This window comes from Sebastes umbrosus, chromosome 19 (genome assembly GCF_015220745.1).
Source record: "Sebastes umbrosus isolate fSebUmb1 chromosome 19, fSebUmb1.pri, whole genome shotgun sequence".
NCBI classification, from domain to species: Eukaryota; Metazoa; Chordata; class Actinopteri; order Perciformes; family Sebastidae; genus Sebastes; species Sebastes umbrosus.
This window is the reverse complement of record NC_051287.1, coordinates 14,473,462-14,496,036: the sequence shown is the minus strand read 5'-3', so window position 1 is coordinate 14,496,036 and position 22,575 is coordinate 14,473,462. Positions and strand designations below refer to the sequence as shown.

Below are 22,575 nucleotides of genomic sequence, written 5' to 3'. Positions count from 1 at the left end.
ATAAACCGTTTTTCTTACCGTTCGCTTTCCGTTTCTCATTGTGTCATGTGACTTGTTGCGAGAAGAGACGAGGGTGGAAACGTGAGTGAGAGTTGCGAGAGAGGAGTGCCATGTCAGAGTTTGCTGTGTTGGAGACACACAATAACAAACAGACCGGATCAAGAGAAAGGTAAGAAAAACATTTAATTTCTCTGTAGGGTCCTTTCCATAATGTTGTCAGACACTTATAATAACAATCAGAGCCTGACAGTTGGAAAGGCAAGCATTTTTAGTGGACGTAAACTGACGGTACCAGGTTGCCCCAAAGGATTAGATTGCAGCTTATTTAGCGGCTGGCGGCTGCAGCGTTCTTATATATACTGGACCACTTTCAAAAAGTGTTGTCACTTAGACACAAAAACATGTTTTTATATATGTATATTTCCTCTTTCAGACATTCGTTTCACATTAGCAGCATTGAACATTCAGAACACTGCTGACTGTATGAGGATTAATCCCATTACAACAATATATATCCATACATTATCTAGCCCTAGTGAGAACAATGGGAATTGTTTAAAATAAAAAAGCTCTTCTATAAAAAAGATCTATTCAAAGCCTATAGAAACATCTATGTGTGTACAAAAACTTGTTCAATTTACCTAGACACATAAAGTGACTTTGACATATATTACATATTTTTGTGTGAATATATTGTATATATATTGTAGTACCCTACATGTACATTATATATATATACAGCATAATATACTGAAGGTTGTCTGCAACGCTTTAACAATCTGTATAAGTTTAAAAGTGTTTGCTTGAGATGGAATGGTTTGAAAGTGTCACTTCTCAGCCGCGATCAGTCTCTTCGACTTTATGAACGCCATCCCATGTGTCCTCATGTGAGTATTCAGGTTTCCCTCCGTTTCAAACATCTTCCCGCACACCTTGCATTTGGTATTTGGTGTCCCGTCTGTAACATCCAGCTGGTTCTCTCTTTGGCTCTCATCGTCGTCCTTGCCCCGTCCGTTGTATCGGGCGAGACCCTGCAGCTCCTTCAGCCGATGGACGATAAAGAGGTGTCTGGCCAGCGAGCGGTGGGAGGTGTAGCAGAGGCCACACTCCTGACACTGGTAGCACAAGCCATCGGACTTGTGCTGGGGAATGTGCTCATGGAAAGCTGCGATGTCCTCAGTGGTGAAGCTGCAGACGGCACACTTGTGAACTTTAAGGATGTTCACCTTGAGCCTCTTCAACGGCTGTGAGTCGGAGCCCCTGGAGTTCAAACCTGGAGACCCCTCATCCTCTTCCGGCTTCCTTTTGGGGCTGAGGGTCTGAGGACATTAAAATGATCGGTTAGAAATTCACTAAAAAGAATCACAAGGAGCACTTCCATCTAATAAATGTATGTCTGCAAATATGTGCCACAGTACCGTTTTCTTGTCAGGTAAAGCCTCCGTTTTATCAGAGTTGACAGTCTTCCCCTCTGGGTCTTTGACTCCATGAGTCAGATGAATGTGCTGATCCAGCAGCACTCGTTTAGTGAATGGCTGACTGAGAGCTGGACAGTGCCTATATCAAAGTACAGGAAAAATTACAATTATAACCTCTTGCAAGCTGATTTTTGCCTTTTTATTATTTGCATACATACAATGGGCTTGCATTTTTATTATTATTAAAGCGTATTTTCACTTTTGTACTCTATGTAAGCAAGATAAATCGTGTTTTTTTCGCCAGACTGCACAAACTTGCACCCTTAAACCGCCACAATAACGTAAATGAGGCTGCTGCATGGACCCAACGCATACCTCTTGAAATTTAACACTAACTGCTCGTGGCTCGTTATTGATTATTGGCTCTTTCTTTTTTCTTTTTTTTTTTATCTGGAGCCAATCGGCTTCTCTTCTGCCTCCTTCAAAAAAACGACACTGTCCTCCCAAGAAAAACGAGAGCATTAGTCGTTTAAGCTAATTGACAAAAATGACAAATGTGTACGTTTAAGTGACAAAGCCCTGTCTGTCTGTCTGTCTGTCTGTCTGTCTGTCTGTCTGTCTGTCTGTCGGGGGCAAAAGAGGTAGTAGTCTGTCTATCATTACTATAGAGTCACAAAGAGGTCGGGTGGATGGTTGGGTCAACCAAACGTTGGACACTGCTGTTTGTTACGGACAGTCAGCGTTGGTTTCTCGTAATCATGACGGCAGTCGTTCGCTAACTGTACTCAAGTCGTTATTATGGTAACCATAATGACCAAGATCTCCTAACCTTGACGAAGTAGTTATTTTAACTCAAACCAAGTTCTTCTTCTAACCATAACTAAGTTGTTTTTGTGCCTAAATCTAACCAAACCATAACTATAGTGCAGTCATATCAGAAAACTTGCCATTCTGGAGGGCATGGACCAACAACAGTATTTTGTCGTTGAATTCGGAGGACTTTGGAGGAAAACCACAGTGGGTGTGTGTACTCACGGGCAGGCGTAGACCTTCCGCAGTCCCTTGTGTTTGAGACGGTTGTGTCGGCAAAGACTGTGGGAGGAGCTGAAGGACTTGTCGCACTGCCGACATGGGTGTTTCTTCAGTATCTGCAACGGAAGGAGAATGCATGATACCTTTTTAAAATATAGGCAGTTATGAATCATGCTCTTAAACTTCTACTCCACCACATTTTAGAGAGAAATATTGTACTTTTTGTACTTTACAAATTAAAATTTTATGTTCAAATTCCAGAGTTTATGGAATATGATGCGTTGTTATAGATTAAACTATCCCACAGCCAAAAAGATTAATTGATTGATAGAAAATTAATTGAGAAACTGTTTTATTTTCCTTGTAATTTTCAAGTATTTTTTTATTTATTATCTTAATATATTATTTTCATTTGTTTTTGTTTAGTCCAAGAGATTGATTCATCGAGAAAATAATCCACAGATGAATCCATAATGAAATAATCAATAGTTGCATCTTTATATAAAATAGATCAAATTGATTAGCTGAACCAACAACAGTAAAATGCTGCTTACACCTTAATGAATGTAATGATTTAAAGTACAATTAGTACAACAGACATTTTCCTGCACCGAGTACTTTTACTTAAGATACATCCAGTACATTTTCCTGATTATTCTTATATACATTTACTCAAGTAACATTATTAATGCAGGACTTAGTATTATTTCAGTGTGGTAATCATTTTACTTCAGTAAAGGATCGGAATACTTCCTCCACTTGTACTTGTAGGACTTACAGCATCGTCTCTTTTCCCAATGTGTGTTCTCTTACCATCTCTAAGCTGAATCTCAAAAAAGACCATGTGACAAATCAAAAACTTTCTAATGAGAATGGTTTCGAACATTCACCTTGCCATGTTCGCGCCTCATGTGAGCCACAAAGACCTCCCTGGAACTGAAGAGGCTACTGCAGTCTCCACATGTGTATCCTGAGCCGGGAGGGTTCTTGAGGTTCGCTGAGCAGTTACTGTCTGTTTTCTTTAAAGGTGAAGGTTTGGGCTTCTTTTCTCCCTTGTCTTGACCAGTGGCATTTCCTCCGTCTTTGATATTATTATTATTATTACTTGGGCTGTTGCTGTTGGTACTATTGGAGTTAGTGGGCTTGGTGCTGAGAGGGAGGTTGATGCCCAAGTTTGGTGGACCCTCGATGGTCTTCAGGGTTCCATGGATGGCCTGGAAAGTATCCACACATGCAGATTGAATTATAACAAAAATGTATAAAACACTTGTGTGTGAAACACACTACTTATTAGTAGTACTTTTATTTCAAAACCATTCTCATCCCAACGTGTCACATGCCACTGCTTTGTCACTCTTGGCATCACTTGGCATCAAGACCACCATAGTTACCCTTGGCGTCATTTTAGGATTAGGCAAAAAAAACACTATAGTTAGGTTTAGGAAAGAACTACATGGTTGGGCTGAAAAAAAATACTACATTTGTAAAGTGAAAATGACACTGAAAGTTGTGAACACAGGACACGAACGAACAGCTGATTACAATGTGACGCACGGGACACGAACAACGGTCTCTTGGATGAAAGCCTCGTGTTTGTTAGACTCATCCATCTCCAATCCTTGTCAATGTCTTTCACTCTTTAAACTACGGCACTCCCGGCACATTTTGTCAGAGCGTTTACTGTAGCTAATGGAATGCCTGGTGCATTTCATACAGGCGCGAAGGAGTGCCTTATGCGCCGATGCCCGTGACAAAGCCGCAGTATTTAACGCCCTGGGAATAAGAACTTGGCTTTGAAAATGTAAATAAAGATAGTAATACTGTGCCATTAAGCAACAGCGTGATGTTTGAGTTCAGAGTTAATTAGAAGTTAAAAACAGACTCATACATCCATAAAAAGTGGATGTCAAGCATCCCTAAAATAACTTATTTTTATGCCCACCTTGATATGGTCCAACATGAGCTGTTTCTGTGCGTAGTGCATGGAGCAGTCGGGACATTTGAACACTGACACTTTCTGATTGACGATGTGCTGGTCGAAATGCGAGTAGAGCAGGGACTGCAAAGTGAACACGGTATCACACATGGAACACTTATAGATCATCCTGAAAGACAGAAATAAAAATCCTTTAAAAAGCACTGCGAGTCCACTGCAAGATGTACAAATGTATATACAAAGAAAAGAAAACTGTTACTTTTGCAAATGTTATCTTGTGTTTCACATGAAGCTATTAAACACCCAGTTGCAGTTGTATTCTTGCACCTAATGTCTGTACCTCCAAACAAAGATCGTTTTAGATCGTGATATGATCAAATTAAACATACTGAAATAGATGGTTTAGTACTTTGAATATTGTCTAACATCAATTGTTTATTTAGCTCTAAACTTGGGGCACAACCAGGGCCAAATCCAGACAAAGGTACAGGAACACCTGCTCCTGAGCACACGTATCATCAGTATTGCTATGTAAGTCAGCGAAAGGTTGCCATATGGAAAAAACAAACCCAAGTTAAGTCACCATGTCTAAAACCCACAAATCCTGCTACTGATGAAGCAGCAAGGATGATTTTCCTTTGAAAAAGAAATTGGACATGGGTATTATGTTATATTGGTGTTTGCCTGTGTGAAAGAAAGAGCATGTAGATGTGTGTTGACAATTCTTTGAGGAAAAAGCTGGTGTATTACTGTGTGTACTATTTGCATATTAAATATTTATATATTAGATTTAATTTTGTATTGAATTACATTTTGTGTACTTTGAGATGTACACTTAGGCCTACAACAACAACTGGATTACCCTTTGCTGAATTCTGTCTTTAACTTAAAATAAAACTGAAATACATTTGGTTTAGATTGGCATTTCATATAAATATTAAGTCTCCACAGTGTTTTTGACCTACTTGGACTCTCCTGCTTTCATTCCTGGATGCTGTGTGTTCCCATGAGAGTGCGCTCCAGGAGCAGACTTGAAGGCCATGGGGCAGAGAGGACATTTATGGAAGGTCTCACAGTGAGAACTTTGGATGTGGGATTTTACAGTTGCAACATCAGCGAAGATCAGACTACAGTGGATGCAGCTGGAGGGAAAAGGAGTAAGAGTTAGTCAGATTTAAATAAGATTTTGACTGAGTGAAAGACAGTTTAACTCATTTCTCGGACAGATGCACTTTGTTTTTTCTTATTTAAGATTGTCTTTTTTAATTTACTTGATAGGTGAGCCAGCCTGCTGGTCAGTACAGGATTTTCTTTGGAAATGCGCATATTCACTTTGTTGTTGAGAGTTAGATTAGAAGATCGATATCACTCTTGTGTCTGTCCATTAAATATCAAGCTACAGCCAGGAGACGGTTCGCTTAGCTTAGCATAAAGACTGGAAGCAGGGAGAAACGGCTAGCCTGGCAACGTCCAAACACCTGTAATGCTCACTAATTAACACATAACATTATGTTTGTAGGTGGATATTTTCCATCTTTGCACAGAGCCAGGCAAGCTGTTATGTTAAGCTAAGCTTACCACCTGCTGAGAGTGGTATAATTTTTCTCATCTAATACTGTATATTATAACATTGCAGATGTTAAATTTGAGACAAGATGTTCATTTCATAACATTTTGATAGACCACACTCATAACTTAATCATAATTGGTCATGTACTGAGTTTTTAGTTTTAATGGCTTGTATCTTGGATGACTCCACATAACAAATGTGACTGTCAAATTCCCCTCCCATAAGTTTCATTGTGATTGATATCACTTTCACTTATATAGGATTGTCAAGCTGAGGCAAACTTGATGTAACCTAGTAATAACTGTAATTAGAAATGACATTGTAAGTGGCACTTTGAAAGAAAGGAGGAAGAGACATTTAAGTCTGAGTATAGCCACTTAGGAAGAACACAGCTCAATGGTAAATACCATGAATTTGTTTTTAGATGTTATCAGATTTGATTATCCACAAAACATCAGAAGTTGAAAAAATGACATCCCAGCACAAGAGAAGACTAACATGCAAATTAATAATGTTATGATTGTAGTTAAGGTCGACTGACCGGTAGCCGACTCTACGGGTGTAATGCAGGCAGTTCTTGGTGACGTGTGATTGGAAGTGGACAGAACGGCAGCTGGCGCCACATTCGGGGCAGATGTAAGGAGACTTGTGCTGGTGGATTCGCTGGTGTGACAGAAAGCTGCACTGATTTGGGAGAAGCATTTGGCAGATGGTGCATGTTTTCTGAAAAGAAGAGATAAAGAAAAATCATCAATCGGATTTTATCATGGCACTGGAACGATTGCAGATAGACCCCGAAATAGTTGCTAATGCCACTAAACCACTGAAAAGTCGCTATAATGAATTGTACCATATTATGTAGCACTTCACGCACCTGCCCACTGGACTCCTGTGCCTGTTGGTAGTGCATTGCTAGTGAGCTGTCATCCTGGAACATTTCGTTACACTCCAAGCATTTTAGGTTGTGCCTGCAGAGCTTCGAAGCATCATCCTCCAAGGGCATGGCTGCCACAAGAGGAGCGCTGCATGGAGCTGAAATCACTGTACTTTGGGACCCTCTACCAGAAACTCTCCCTAGGATTTGACTAGTGGGGGCATGTGCTTGGGAGGTTGAGGTGGTGCCAGTGATGTCGGGTGGGCCTGATGAGGGTGATGTGGTTATCATCTGATCTGTAGGGATGGGTTTTAGGATTAGATGTGAGCACTGCATGACAAACCCTTTGTCCTTGTGGCCCCTGGCATGAGACAAGAGGCTGCATTTGTTGTAGAACAATAGACTTTTGGCACAGTGGTTGCAGGTGACCTCGATCCGCACACTGCGACGTTCGTAGTGATGTGTCAAGCTTTTCTCAAGAGCAAATGAATCGCCACACTCCAGGCACTTGTAACCACGCGAGGGTAGAGAGATACAAGCGGAGGTTGGCGGAGAGAGGTTTGGGACGTACACAGGGACAGGATTTATGCTACTCAGGACTTTATTGAAGGCATCCACTACAGAGCTTTGAGAGCTGGTGAACACTTGAATCCTAGAGACTTTCTTTGTGGCCCGGCCAGCAAGAATTGTCTGCTGTTTGACCTGCTGTGGTTGTTTGGATGAGGACAGGGCCTTTTTGAGATCACAGACAGCAGAGGATACAGTCTGAGGCAGAAGATTGAGGTTACTAAGATGGACTGTCTTTGGCACAAGTTTGGCATTAGCCAGACTGGAGGCAGGTACCATGACAGTCTGTTGCTTGATGGCATTAGCAGCTTTCAAGATGGCACTGCTGGCACTTTGCATTGACGCAGCAGGGATGACTGTCGCTTTGACTGTGGTGTTGTTGGCTAGCTTCAGGTTGATGACTTGGGAACCAACTGTCTTGACGGCTGAGACAGGCAGGAAAGCTGTCGCCACAGGTTTAATAGTCATTTGCTTGGTTATTTCAATAGAAGGGCCTCCAGCGGTGGCTAATACTGTGGTTGGCAGAGAGGGCCTTGTAGGAGATGAGAACATTGCACTGGTGGTTGCCATAACAGAAAGGCTATCCTCTCCTTTTTTCAGATCTTCAGGATCAAACTGCGGTACAACTCGGGTGACCATACGCTTGATCTGACCGGATGATGTCTTGATTGTTTTGATCCTGACTTTTGGGATGACCGGTGTGGTGTCTGTGCTTGAGGCAGGGGAACCTTTGCTGCTACCCTCACTCATGACACTAGAGGGGCTGTCTGGTTGTCTTGTGAGCAGACTCTTTGCAAACTCTAAGGCCGACTCCTGCTCGTGTGGCTTTTCTAGAGCTCTGGGATTTTTATTGGCTGGGGTGGATTCTTCCTGTGTTGTAGGAGAATCCAAAACACCCAAGTCTGTAGCACTAGCCTTTTTGGCACTGAGGGCTGCTATAGCCGCTATACATGATGAAAGCTTTGCAGAGGACTTTGCTTTGACTTGGGTCATACTGGACACATCAACAAGCCCTATCGGCTCTCCAGCCTCCTTGCACTCCTGACTTTGAGGCTGTAGGACAGTTTCCTTTAGTCCCCCCTCAGGTAAATTTGATTGAGGGGGCTCGTTAGACTTGGAACCTCCCAGAATGCCATTGGTGTTCTTGTTTTGATCAGGTTTTTGGTCTCTGTTTGCTCTGGGCTTAGAAACATTGTCCACTGATACAGGAGATTTGTGATTCTGGTCCACAATCTTACTAGTGGATCTAAAGAATGACTGAACCCCCTGCTTGTCCATGGGGTCATCTACCTCAATTTTATCATCATCATCAAACTCTTCAGCACTGGAGATGGGGCTGAACTGATTGAAGGTAGGTGATTGGTTGTTAACTTGCTGTCCTTCATCTCTGGGAGTTTTCCATCCATTCTTGGTGTAATGAGTACCTAGTTGTATCGCGGCCAAGAAGCCATTGTGTAGTCCATTGCCAATGGCAACAGAAGGGGGTTGGGGATGGAAATGTCCATCCTTCTCTGATATGATTCCACCATGCTCACTAGTGTCCGTATTTCGGATGTTCTTGACAATGACACTAACACCAACGTCATGTCCTGTTGAGAGGTTGTGGGACTCGTCTTCATTGGGAGTGACCCCACCATTGGGTTGTTTGAGTTGTCCTTCATGGTCATCGTGGGGGCCAGATTCAATGGCGGCTTTAGGATCCACCATGTCGGGGATGTCAAAGGCCGCCAGCAGGTCATCGAAGTCTGGTGTTTTCATATCTCCCATGGTCCTGCTCCTGTTCTGAGGAGAACACCTGGGGATCACAGATAAAATGGTAGAATAATGATTAACATAAGTCATGTTTACTACAGATTTTTTTTAACTATATCTAATGATATGATGAGTTCTTCAACATGCTATAAGATATCCCATTTTGCAATGAAAATCTTCATACTGTCTTTTGTAGTAACAGAAAAACTGAATTTGATATAACGTTCTTATTGTCATTGCTGCAATGTGCTATCTTGTTTGCGATAGGAGGAAGAGGACACAAAATAGTTTTACTTATTTCTCTTTGCCAAAACACAGCACAGCAGATCAAAGATCAACACCGTGAGCTATTATAGTTAATCCCTTGTCATCTGGTGTTGAATGTTCCCAGTCACTTTCATGGCAATCTGCTTATTATATTATGAGATGTCTTGTTTGTGAAGCTGATATTTTGGTTTTAGGGTTGGGTAAGATACAATCCAATAATATCCATAGATCATAATTTCCATAATGGAAAGGCTCATATTTTTGTAGAAATTAATTTTCTCAATGAATGTCATTGGCGGCTATACTGACTAACATCCTCCTAAATAACATCATTAGTCCCAAATGAGGCCTTTTCTCATGGTGATGAGAAATAATCAAGCAATTCATATTAAGAGTAGAATTTGCTTAATTTGGTGATATTTTGAAGGGCAATTCATGTAATTCTCTCCAAATTTGGAAGACTAACTGATATTGTGGTCATGAGTATTTGGGCTTTTCAGTTTTGATCAAGTTGGAGTGTGACATTGGGACATGAAGGCAGCTAAACATCTGTATTCCTGGAGAAAATCATAAGAGTGAATGAGAAAAGTATAATTAATCGTGTCTTAGCCAGTAAAGGAAATACAACAAACATACGATAATTCTTCAAATGTAAACATTTAATTGGATGTCTGGGATGACATGATGAATGAGGGTGGCTGTACATTCTAGTCGGTATAAGTTATTAATAGTGCCTTTCTCATTTACTAGAGTGTGGATTGTTGCCTCTAATAGAAACAACTGCTCAAGACATTTATTAAGGCGAGACACTGCAGGCACGTTTTTCCATGCACTTTGGGCTATTTTGCTTCCATAACATGTCTTCTTTGAGACTAGTGGAAAGAAAACATAAAAAATACACATTTAGGTGTTATTTCCCTACATTTGTCTATTTGTGCCTGTAGATTTAGCCTACATTCACCAAACGTTAGCATTAGATAATGCCTCATTTGCATATTTAAACATAAAATTTCAGAAAAATTGTAATAAAAAAAACAATTATAATGAATGTGAAACATCAACTGGGGAAGTTTCATGGTGATATGTATTAGTTAAAAAATTACTCTATTCACCACATTTTATTCCTAAAAAACATGGTAAAAATGATACAAAGAGATATCCAAAATTCCCTCTGTAAAAACTTTTGACTCTAACATGTCACGTAATCAACAGGGAAGGTTTCATTGTGATATTTATTAGTTAAAATGTAAAAAAATAGTATGTACCTATTACTCGTATACTGTTGTCAATATTTCCAAGATAGATTATAGTCAAGATAGATGTAAATGATCACAATATCGTAATACTTTCTGATTTATGTGAATTAAACATTTTCCTCTTGTCAAGAATAAAAGATTTTGACACACCACCATTGACGATCTTACACTAATTTATGGCTCTACACACAGTGACGGGAAGGAAATAATTAATAAAAAAGGGATTTTTTTTTTCTTTTCTGGTTAAGAGCATTCATTTTATAGTTGAAAGTGTTATTACAGACTGTATCACAAATTCTTATTTGATTAATAATGTGATATTATACAGAATGATTTCCACTTTTGGTAAATGCTCCTCGTATTTTTGACTAAGATGAGGTAGTTAGCATAGGACGTTAATTTTCAGCCCTGCTTCTGTGTTATTTCCCTTTCAACAATACTATAACACCTCTAAAATGAAGGACAATGAAAGATCAACTTACTTGACAGCATTTTTTTAGGGATAGTTTTGTTATTTGGGAAGAAACCACGTAATTCACTATATCAAATAGTCCAAATCCGTGCCTATATTGTGAATTACAGTATGACTTGTGGTAAAGGTTAGGGTCTAAGTACATACAAATCATTCAGCTTTCGTTTTGCAGTTTCATTTCTCACCACATGGTGCACCGGTGGTCACATATAGCACAGCCTATCAAATACACAATTTCATTGCTTTCTTGTGTTTGATTATTGATTTGTGCATTAGCAGACTGAGCTCCGAGCTCTCTACAACTTCAAATCAATCTGTCACTGATTAATCAGTGATGCAAAGCTCTTCTGAAAAAATTAGTACCGCTGACGTACAATTAATCCTATTTATGCCTCATTCATCCCTACGATGGGTAACTTCATAGGACTGTTTCAGAGAGAAACACCAGGGAACCACTTGCTGGTCCACACAGGGGGTAGATGTGACATTTAGACGACATTAAATGTGGGTACTTTGCAAAGCATTTTCCTCTTCAATCACTACATGGTCAGCATTGCTATAATTAAACGAATAAAATAGGGAGAAAAACAAGAACATACCAGTGTGCTAATGTAATCCATTCAAAAGCTGGAGACGGAACAAGGCAAGAGAGTTCCTTTTTTTAATATATGTTTTCTACATTTTCCTATCAGTGGACTGGCAGTCAGCTGGTTTTGGGAGTGAATAAAACATCTAGATATTACTTAAAGGGGAACTATGCCCATTTTCAAAATTCATACATGTTATTCCTAAGGTCTAAGGTTGTCCAATAAATATTAGTAAACATTACACAACTCTCTTTCAAATCCAAAAACTAGAGTGCTCCATAGAGTGAATTGGGAGAGATGTTATTAGGGCTGGGGCGATACACCTTTCTCCCGATTCGATACTATCACGATACCTGGGTGTCGATTCGATATGTATTGCGATTCTACAAGTATTACGATTCAAAATTAAGATTTATTGCGATTTCTGTTTCTGAACACTAGACCATGGGAAAAAGTTGAATCATACACTTCTAGGGACTTTTACTTTAGAAAATATCTAAATTTAACAGTAAAAATGTTTGATTTTCAGCATGTATGTAGTCAGAGATGTCCTGAAGTCAAATATATCAGTCATTGTCAGGCATTATTTTTTTCCCACAAATTAGCGGGATTTACTTTTTAATTTATAAGGGACATGTAATGTTTTATACTTCTGGTGAATATAATCTAATGAATCTTATTTCCATTTATGTATTTTGTATATACTATGTAGTTCCCTTTGTTAACACCTTACTTTGAAAACCGGACATAGTCACACATGTATACTTCCACTAACTTCTCTGAGTCTGTCGCTAGCTCTCCCGTCAGCTCTGTTCTCTTTATACATCCATGATCAGCTCCATTGAGGGGCGTTTGAATGCATTTAACATAAATGTCAGTATATAGGTGCTCTAAAGTTGTAGCATCGGCCGATTTGACCACGGAGATGAGAGTGACGGCTGGCTTGACCACATGTTACTGCAACACAATAACGTTTCCTGTCCTTGACAGAGTTAGCACACAGCTTTAGCCATGATGTCTAGCTGTAGTTTTCCTGCAATTTGTGAAACCCAAAGTGTTTCCATGCTTTACTGGATGTGTAGTGTTTACCACTTTGGATTTAACATGTGAGGGTGCAGGTCGTATCCACACAGACCCTCCACTGTTTTCAACTTTCTTGTTGCGGTTTGTTTTGGTTGACAGATACGGAACGGATATGACATCACGTTACTCAGACTACAACAATAAAAGCGGTAACTTCCTTCTACCTCTGCATAGACTCAAATGAAGCAAATACATCGATTCTGGCATTAAAAAAGTGATAAAAATCGTAAAAAAAAAAAAAGAGATGACACTGAGAGCACCCAGGGGAATGTTCTGAGTATATGGGAACATTTTCTGTTTCACAACTGAGAACACTACAGTAGAATAAAGCTCATTTGGGTATAAAAAACAAAAACAAACATTCTGTGGGTACACAAAATCAGCCTCCCATTCATTGACTATGGAGCAGCTCCAGACTTAATACCCTATGACATCACAAGTTTGAGTTTTAGCACTTTAGTTTTTGGATTTGGGAGAGAGTTGTTCATGTGTACTAATATTTTTTTCAACTGTCTTAGACCATAGGAATAAAATGTATGAATTTTGAAAATGGGCATAGTTCCCCTTTAAGCTGAATGAAATATGAAGTGTAAATATGAACATGACGACAGGGGAAGACTTTTGATAAGGTGATATGGAAAAGATGTAAAGATGGTCACTCAAGTAAACACAACATGTTTATTTATCAAAATTATACAGTATTATTCAATATCAGAAAAAAAAAACTTTCAGTGGGTTATAACTTCAGAAACAAACCAGTCTTTATTTATATATATTTTTGTTTTATAGTGAGCACTGTAAATGAGATATGATGGGATTGAAATGCTCTGTGTCTGTATGTGTTGTGTGTATTGGGGACAAAAGGCACAGCCATGGAGCTGCTCTGCTTGTACAGTATGTGCAGTTAAACCAGTATTATACACACACAGACCCATATCGTGTAGCCTCATCTTTGGTTTTCAAAAAGCAACAATTCTCAGTTCAATCCAGATGACGGGATACTTGTAATAATGACGTAAACATAAACAAAATGACAGAGAGAGAGGGAGAAATGTTATGGAAGGAGAGGGCAGAAATGCAGTGCCACGGGGGAAAAAATGGCTGCTTTAACTGTGTGAGGCAGCAGCAGAGAGAGAAAGGCCTGGTGGAAAGAACAGCTATCACAGCCATGACAGCCAGAGCAGCCTGACGTAGGAAGTAAATGAATGTTAAATACAGACAAATATGAAAAATACAAAAAAAAGAACCCCCTCTCAACAACAGCAGTTTAACACACATGCTTCATTGCCACCTGAAATCCACACACACTGTGTAAAACAATCTCAGTTAAGTGAATGTAAAACAACAATGGTGGAAACATGCAAGTGAATCAGCCTCTCCTCACCCTCTTGCCTCCGTCCCTCTCCAGCCACTAGCCAAACCTTCTTTCCTTCCTTCCTTCCATCCTGCAACAAACACAGTCACAACACTACTAACCCACAAAAAAAGCCACCCACCCCACCCTGCCCGGAGGTAAAAAAAAAAAAAAAAAAAAAGCCTTGCTTCTTCCCAACCATGTAAAAGGCCCAGAATACAGGGTCAGGTTACATCCAGGGATCTGGTGAGCAGTGGTGGTCCTGGGTAGGGATCCTCCTTAGTCATTCTCTGCACCACTAGCAGCACACAGACCTACAGACAGACAGATATATCATGCTCTTGCATGTGTGTGTGTGTGTGTATGTGAGGATCCAGACTGCAGATTCACACTCACACTCCCAGCCAGCCACGTCTCCCCGGCCCTCGTCCCTTCCCAAATCTCCCTGCCCCCCTCTCGCTATGAGCCGCGCTGCGTAGCACGCCGACATCCAGCCAGCAGCGAGCAGCAGCAGCAGCAGGGTCTCTGCCTGTGCCATGGTAGCCAGTGGCTGAGCTGTGAAGGGCTGCCATGGAGTAGCCTGGGCTATCTCTATACTCCTCAGTGGAGCACAGAGACGGCATTGTTCCTGTCAGCCCTCCGTCTGCCTCAAACCGGTTTCATCTGGTTCCGGTCACCCAACATAAAGCCCTGCGCTGCAATACGGCCTCAGAAACACACACAGGCAGAAGCGGTGTGCCCGTCTCCCTGGAAACACTGCAACATTTTCACCAAACTACATGTATATGGTCATAGATTTAGTGAAACAAGAGCATATTATTTCAGGTGGCGACATGTTTAAAGGAGATTCACTACTCTGGTTGCTTGCCCTGGCATACAAATTAGGCCACAAAAATAAAACAATGCACAGAAAGATGGTGTTTTTTGGTTAGCAAAGTTACTTAGATAATGAGACAAATGTGAACAAAAAATGGGTTACAGGAGGTACGATTTAAAACAAAATGATGATATTCAACTTAACACATTGAAAGGAAGAAGCACATTTAGGGAACCATGATGGTAGAAGAAGCTCAGTCTGGTACCTTGGCCTGTTTCTCCCTCCAGACACACTGGTAGTGTCTCTGAAAACTCAAAACTGTCATGTAGCCCGCAGCATCAATACACCCAGCACTGTGATATAAAGATAAGGAATGTAAATACCCCAAATCACACAATGTAACAAGGGCAAACACAAGCCTTTCATGCACCCCAGACTTCTAACAAACACATGCCACCCCTGCCCACATATGCCGCCACAGAGACATACATAAACATAAGCATGCACGTTCATGCATATATATATATATATATAGAGGTAAATGTGGCATACCCTTTTCAGATTTTTTTCCACTCAGAGATATTCAGGAAAAAAAAGTCTTCCTGTAGAGGCCTCAGCACCTGCCTTCACTCAGCCCCAACCATTCCAGCCCCATCCTCCTCCTCCTCCTCCTCCCCTCCCTCTTCCCACTCTCCTTCACTGGGTCAGTCCTAGATTTTAGTCCCAGTCCGGGCCTCGCTTTTTCCTGAAGCCATCACCACCACCACCACCACCACCACTACGGCCGTGCATGAAGGGACGGATAGAGAAAGGGGGCAGTGTTCAGCAGGCGAATCAGGCCTTTTGTCTCTGTGTGTGCAGGGGGGCGAGGGGACTCTCCTCTCTGGCTCTGGAGCAGCAGCAGCAGAAGCAGCAGCAGCTGGTGCAGAGAAAGAAGAGAGAGAGAGTGGGAGACGGGAGACAGAGGGAGGTGGGGGAGATGGAGAGGAAGAAAAAGAAACGAGCAGGAGAAGAGGGCTTAACATATGATCGAGCGGTGTGTGATTGTGCTGCTCGATCCTGCACATTTTTTCTTCAGGGATCAATAACATTATATATTCATAACATAACAGCTAAGGCCTCTGTTTAGGCCCAACTGCCCATTTGCATGCTGTGTATGCCAAGGTCAACAAGTCTAAGTGTTGTATAAACATAATTGAATCCAGCAAGACATATACCCACATGCATACTGTACATATAGAGCACATATCAATATAAGAAAAGATGACTACATTCCAGCCTAAAAGGATATGACAACATATTCAATAATGGCATCATTTACTCCTACATTTGAAGAATTGTAATTCATAACCATGCCATTTCACAATTGCAAATATGAGCATGATTCATGTAGCCCACACAGCAATGTACAGACACAGAAATATCATATTAAAAACATTACATTACAGTACGTGTGATAGATAAATTGGTAAGCAAAACACGATCAAATCAGGTCTTTCATTACCTACCTGGGAGAGTGCAGAGAGAGAGAGGCTTTCAGCTGAACAAGGCTGTCTCTCTTTGGCCTGCTACCAGTCTTTGATACATCTGGCACATCTATCAAAAGACAGCCATGAATGCTGCAGCATAAACTAATCAGCCTTCATTATGTAAAGGATCATGCCAGATTTATTCACCAGACAACACAAATGCATTTTATACACTGCAAAGCAGCTAGATTTGTGCATCTCTCTCTCTCTCTCTCTCTCTCTCTCTCTCTCTCTCTCTCTCTCTCTTTCTCTCCATATATATATGTATATACATGAGAAAAGGCCCTCATGGTGCCTGCTGCCTCTCTACAGTGTTACAGATTCAGTGCAGGAGAGGAAGCTGAGGTTGCTGTACTCCCCCACCCCTAACAGAGCCACAGTCGCATGACGTCACGTTGCTTCCATTCATGTCAGCTGCAAGCAGCAAAGAGGAGCTGCTTGAACACTTTTAAGTGAAGCAGATAGTCCTGTTCGGTCATACACAGTATATTTATTTTCTCATCATATGATTATAGAATATCACGGTATATGTAGATTAATGTTAGTAGTATTATTTGTAAAAAATAATAAAAGTGCATGATCTTAATGTTAACTCCATAATATCCTGTATAATCGAAGGTAACAAATAATAATAAAGATTAATAATAATATTAATCGTCTTTATTGTCCACAAATGTGGAAATTAGCCTTCGCTTTTTTAGGAGGGTACAGGGGGTCTTTAGGGGGAGATAGCAGGTCAACAGTAGATGTCACACAGAAATAAACATGAATAAATAAATAAATACATGAATTAATTAAAATAAATTGTGAAAATGTATAAGGGCTTTGAACATTATGGAAATATATGATAGCAATTCCCATGCTCTATAATGTCTCATAGGTTGCTGCAGCAATTTTTGGGTCGATATCATTTGTTACACAGATTTTGTGCTAAATTTAACCGTTTTTTACCACTTGAGAATTGATAAAAAATGATCAATAATCCCTCCAAAATACCACAATAATACACCAAGACCTTGAGGAACACCATAGAAAAAGTCATGCTGTGACTTAGAATCAAAAACTTTCGACATTTTCAGATTTCTGCAAATATTGCATTTTTCAGCGATTGGATGGCGAGAACTTCAGTTCAGGAAACTACTCAGAAACCCCCTTATTGTCAATCTAGCTAGGAAAGCCATCCATCCTCTGAATGCTTTAGGTCTGTAGTTTGTGGCTGTAAAGTTTCATGAGGCTGTGATTATCCTAGAGGTCACCACAGGTCATTTTATACAGCGAGGTCAAATAAAAAAAAATGGTCTCTCTACAATGAAATGGCTACTATGGAGACTAACATCATCACACATGAATACAACTGGGCTCATTGGATCCACAAGACTCAGCTTTACAGTGATACCCAATTTATGTAATTCCAAGACTGTTTATCATTCAAACAACTGCATGGTTTTTGCCCAAAACTGCATGTGTTTATCATAAAGATCATGGTTTGGGTTAAGATAAGTAATGTTTGTTATGCAACTTACTTCCTAAAACTGCCTCTCTATTTGTACAGCGGATGTTGACGGAAACGCTAAAGGTGTCAACAACTCCTGAGAGAGCGTGAGAAAGAGATGCAAGAATAGAAATATAGAAATGTTATGTGATTATCATAAAGTGGGCATGTCTGTAAAGGGGAGACTCGTGGGTATACATAGAACCCATTTTCATTCACATATCTTGAGGTTAGAGGTCAAGGGACCTCTTTGAAAATGGCCATGCCAGTTTTTCCTTGCCAAAACTAAGCCTAACCATGGAGCGTTATTTAGCCTCCTTCCCGACAAGCTAGCATGCCATGCGATCCCGTGGGTCTCAGAGGGTAAGGGGATGAACTGGATCAGACAAGTGCTTTACATGATTGAAATGGGAACAAAAACATTTCAGGACTGCAATGAAATAAAATCAGACAATTACAGCAATACAAATTAAAATTGAAATAAAATACCAGCAAGTAATGCAAAAAAAGATAAAAAGCAATAACATGAAAAAGAAGAGACCTGTCGGAAATAAAATGATATGCTTGCATTAATAAAAAAAAGCTTTTGAGAAGTGATTTAATAGAGTCTCAGATCCTCAGGGCATCTTCTGAATGCAGGGCGTTCCAGTGCTAAGGAGCCAGGTCACCTTTAGTTTTGAGCCGGGGGTCATTTATATTCTCTCTCCCTCTCGTGTAACAAAAAGGAAAGCAAAGCAATATGTTTCCTTGAATCCCAGCACTACCTTCGAGGTCTATGATTGGACAGCTGCCAGGGGATGTATTCAAAAATGTGACGAACAGCAAAGACATACTCATAATGGAAAACTGTCCCTTTATAATTGACACTTTCCCGCTGAAAGGCCTTCCTTAAATGGCTCATTTCTACTTTTCATAAAGCCAATATTATCCTGACAGCCTCATCAGAACACTTAATGTATCATATGACATTTTAAAAGAAAGAACAGAAACCAGAAAGGGCATTATTTCCACAGCATGAAATCACTTATTGCTCATTTTGTACATCAAATATATAAAATCAGCCTGAAGAAACATTTAGCATTACAATAATTGTATTATGTATTAATACTGTTTTATAAAAAAATATAATAAAGCATGAATGGATTGTAGAGATAGTTTATAATGTCAGTAAAAACAGTATTTTCATGCTTTTAACAACATGTACTGATACATACATGTGTAATATAAAACTAAAGTTATTGACTCATGACTCATCATAAAAAAAACATTGACTGGGTGCTCCCTAAATTCACCCTACAGTGCCATCTGCTGTTTCTACTCCCAGCAAATGAAGTTAAGAGTAAACCAGGATTTTACAGTTGGACTACTAATAGCATTATCTACTCTTACTTTTAACGGTACTTTTGATTATCTTTTGAAGTTATACATAGCAGGGGATACCAATGTATCGAGACCTATAATCAATCAAAACATAATTACCAGCTTACACAAGCAAAAAACTGAATGACGCAGTCAATTGCGCTTATTCAATCTTTTATAACTTATGTGGTTTAATTGTGTTTATTTCAGTGGTCTCTAGTGCAGGTGATTAAGGGCAGGCAATCAGACATGAGTGGCTCTTTGTGAGCTCATAAATGAGAGGGTGAATAATTAAAATTTTAATTAATTAAAAACTCCTTGGCCTCTCAGTAGGCAGTAAGTTCATACCTTTATTGTGCAGTATTTGACACGTTAATGTTGGTTTTGTTAAGGAAACTGTGCAAGATGGAAATTCACTTCAATAATAGTGTTTTAAATAACAAGTTTTAAATGAAACAGAATAAGTCTTTATCAATATGTTCATAAATGATTTCAAAAAATGAACTCAGTGCAGTTTTATTTCAATATTCCTGGAATGTAGTGACTTCTCAAGATGTTTTCTCAGTACATGATCACATGCAGGATCTTGTTGTTGTATCGCATAAAAAATAAACCAACAAATATTTCAGCTGGCACAACCTGATACTAACCTTTGACCCTAAGTGACTCATCCTGTTTTGCATCCTTGAAGTTATTATTATCCTTGGACGAAGATATGATACATACGATACCAGAGTATACTCTATAACATCTAATATGGGATGTGTGTGGGGCTTTTGACCTGACAATACCCGGAGGAAACCTTTTTAACACAAAATGTGTCTCACCTGTGTGGACTCCTTATCTGTCCTCATCTGTTCTCTTCCTCCAGTAATCAGTCCGTCAATACTGTCATGAATGGGATCAGTCAAGTATGAGAATTTCACACAGGCACACACGTGGACTGCTTAATTCACACTGTTGACCTTTCCAGGTGGGATAAAGACACTGTAATAAACTGTACAGATAAATGACGTGTACTACGCATAACAAGCTGACATATGCTGCATTGTCAAATTCTTGTAAGTGAACACGGCAGGTGTTGTCTGCAGCAAAAATATGCATCATCGCCGTTCATGATCTAGTGTTCATTCGCAATCATTGTTGATTTTTTTTTTTAAACTTCTGCGTCATTTCCTCTGCTCTGAAAACAAGGCGGTGTTTAGAAAAACTCATCTGATTGAGTACATCTTTTTTGTAGCAGCAGAGTAAATGTCACAAAGCACTTCACAATAAAAGATAAGCTCTACAGACGCAATATGAAAAGATAAAATAAACTGTTGTTGCATACAGGTCAGGTCTGTCCTCAAATGTTGTGGTATGAAGTCACTTTTTGGGGTCTCAAGATTTTACATAATAAACATTAAAATGTTGGTGACATGTTAATGCATCAGTAATATAATCCCATAATATGATATACAGTATAATAATATAACATTCTGAGAGGGGGCCATTCTGCTTGAAGAGGACTTATTTTGCTGATAATACTTCTGTACTAAATTTTGAATGGACTGAAAAGGCTTTCACTTGTTCACAGAGTATTTATAGCCTACACTGTGGCATTACCAGAGGTGGAAAGTAACCAAGTACTACTGAAAGAGGTAAACCAGGATTTTAGTATTGCAGCTCCATTAAGTTGGGAGTCTTACAAGAGACAGATGTATTGAATAAATTAAAGCACAAGGCCCTCTCCTACATTACCCATAGTGCAACCAATAGCATATTTTTGTTGGACCTTCACTGTCTGGTACAAACCCAGTTTGTAACACAGACTTTCTGTCTAAATGTTACTCTGATAATCATCAGGGTTGTTTTCTCAGACTTGACAAAACTCCACCAGGACACCAAAGACATTATACAACTGATTGTATTTATACAAACTGTATATTCACGCATTTTAGTCTTTTCGCGTGTCATTTGTATAACACACAAACGTCCCGGTTAGGTTTAGGCAAGAAAACCACTAACTTACGTGCACGCAAGAAAAACACTTAGTTAGGGTGAGGATAAACATCATAGTAGGGCTTAAAATAAGTACGTAAACTAAGTATAACACATATGGAAACAACGTAACCCAACTACGGAAAACACGTCACAAACGTCAATTAAAAAATACGTCAAAACACCGGTCAACAACGGTCTCCTGGTTAAAAGTCTGGCGTTTGTTGGTCCCATCCACCTCTCCACCCGCCCATCATACGTGTTTTTTCTCACTTTTTATATCACTTATCACATCAATTACATCACTAACTCTTACTGTAGCATTTATACGCAGATGCATTTACATTGCAGTCAGTACAGGATACATGGCGTACAAATGACACGCGGAAATCAAGAAAGGCATACTTATTGCACATTATCATGGCATTTATACGCTTTTACTGCGAATGGGCTGGTATATTATAATTATACAACAGGCTGGTAGTACTAACTATGACTAGTAAACATATCATCATTATATCTGAAAAAAGTTGTGTAAAAACTTTTTTGTAGCTCCGGAAGAAGCAGTGCAAAGCCTGATCAGCTGCCTCAAATGATGTCACTTGAGTCAGTGTCAGTTGCGGGATGAAGACTACAAGTTTGAATATTAAAAAGAAAATTAATTAAAGAATGGGTAGAATAAAAAAGACACTGCGTTCCAAATCACATACCTTTTCTTTTTACTTTTAGTACGTACTGCAGCTGCCCTTACAAAGTACATACTGTTGCATGTAGTATGCATACAATTAGGGCATACTACTTCATCATAACTTTGCACTTTGAACTTTGACCCTCGCGCTCAGATATCTGTTGCACAGAGGATTGTGTGTCAGAATAGCCAAAAAAGCATGCTGGCTTGCAAACTGCAAAATGCGTCCGAATGTATTGAGACATACAAAACTTTCCTCTGGTATGCTAAATAGTATGGCAGTATTGGAATGCACAGAAGATCTCCATCTCTTGTTACTCCATGCTGCATCAATTTGGTCTTTTCCCCTTAGAGCATTGCTAACTCTTTTAAGTGCAATTTTAGGTACTTCTACTTCCATTTCATGCTACTTTATACTTCTATTCCACTATTTTACAGAATGAAATTTTTACTCCACAAGATTTATCTGACAGCTGTACCAACTATGTTTTCCCTTAAAATGTAGCATTCAAAACATATGATTACGTAATGAAATAAAGTAA

At 39.6% G+C, this 22,575-nt stretch overlaps 1 protein-coding gene across 3 annotated transcripts; it reads right to left on the bottom strand.

Moving 5' to 3' along the window:
* Positions 1-158: 158 nt before the first annotated feature.
* On the bottom strand, positions 159-15,605 carry znf532 (zinc finger protein 532). Of its 3 annotated transcripts, XM_037753524.1 has the most exons (10): positions 14,565-14,849; positions 14,199-14,482; positions 6,831-9,192; positions 6,498-6,679; positions 5,352-5,528; positions 4,393-4,555; positions 3,341-3,664; positions 2,454-2,566; positions 1,419-1,557; positions 159-1,319 (listed from the first exon to the last, which is right to left on the bottom strand). In XM_037753524.1, exons 3-10 carry the CDS (start codon positions 9,162-9,164, stop codon positions 828-830), a joined length of 3,924 nt encoding a protein of 1,307 aa, XP_037609452.1. In that variant the 5' UTR covers positions 9,165-9,192; positions 14,199-14,482; positions 14,565-14,849; the 3' UTR covers positions 159-827. The 3 variants fall into 3 exon arrangements, with proteins under 3 accessions (XP_037609452.1, XP_037609453.1, XP_037609451.1); XM_037753525.1 differs by lacking the exons at positions 14,199-14,482; positions 14,565-14,849 and adding an exon at positions 15,538-15,605; XM_037753523.1 differs by having other exon boundaries at positions 14,199-14,849.
* Positions 15,606-22,575: the final 6,970 nt, after the last annotated feature.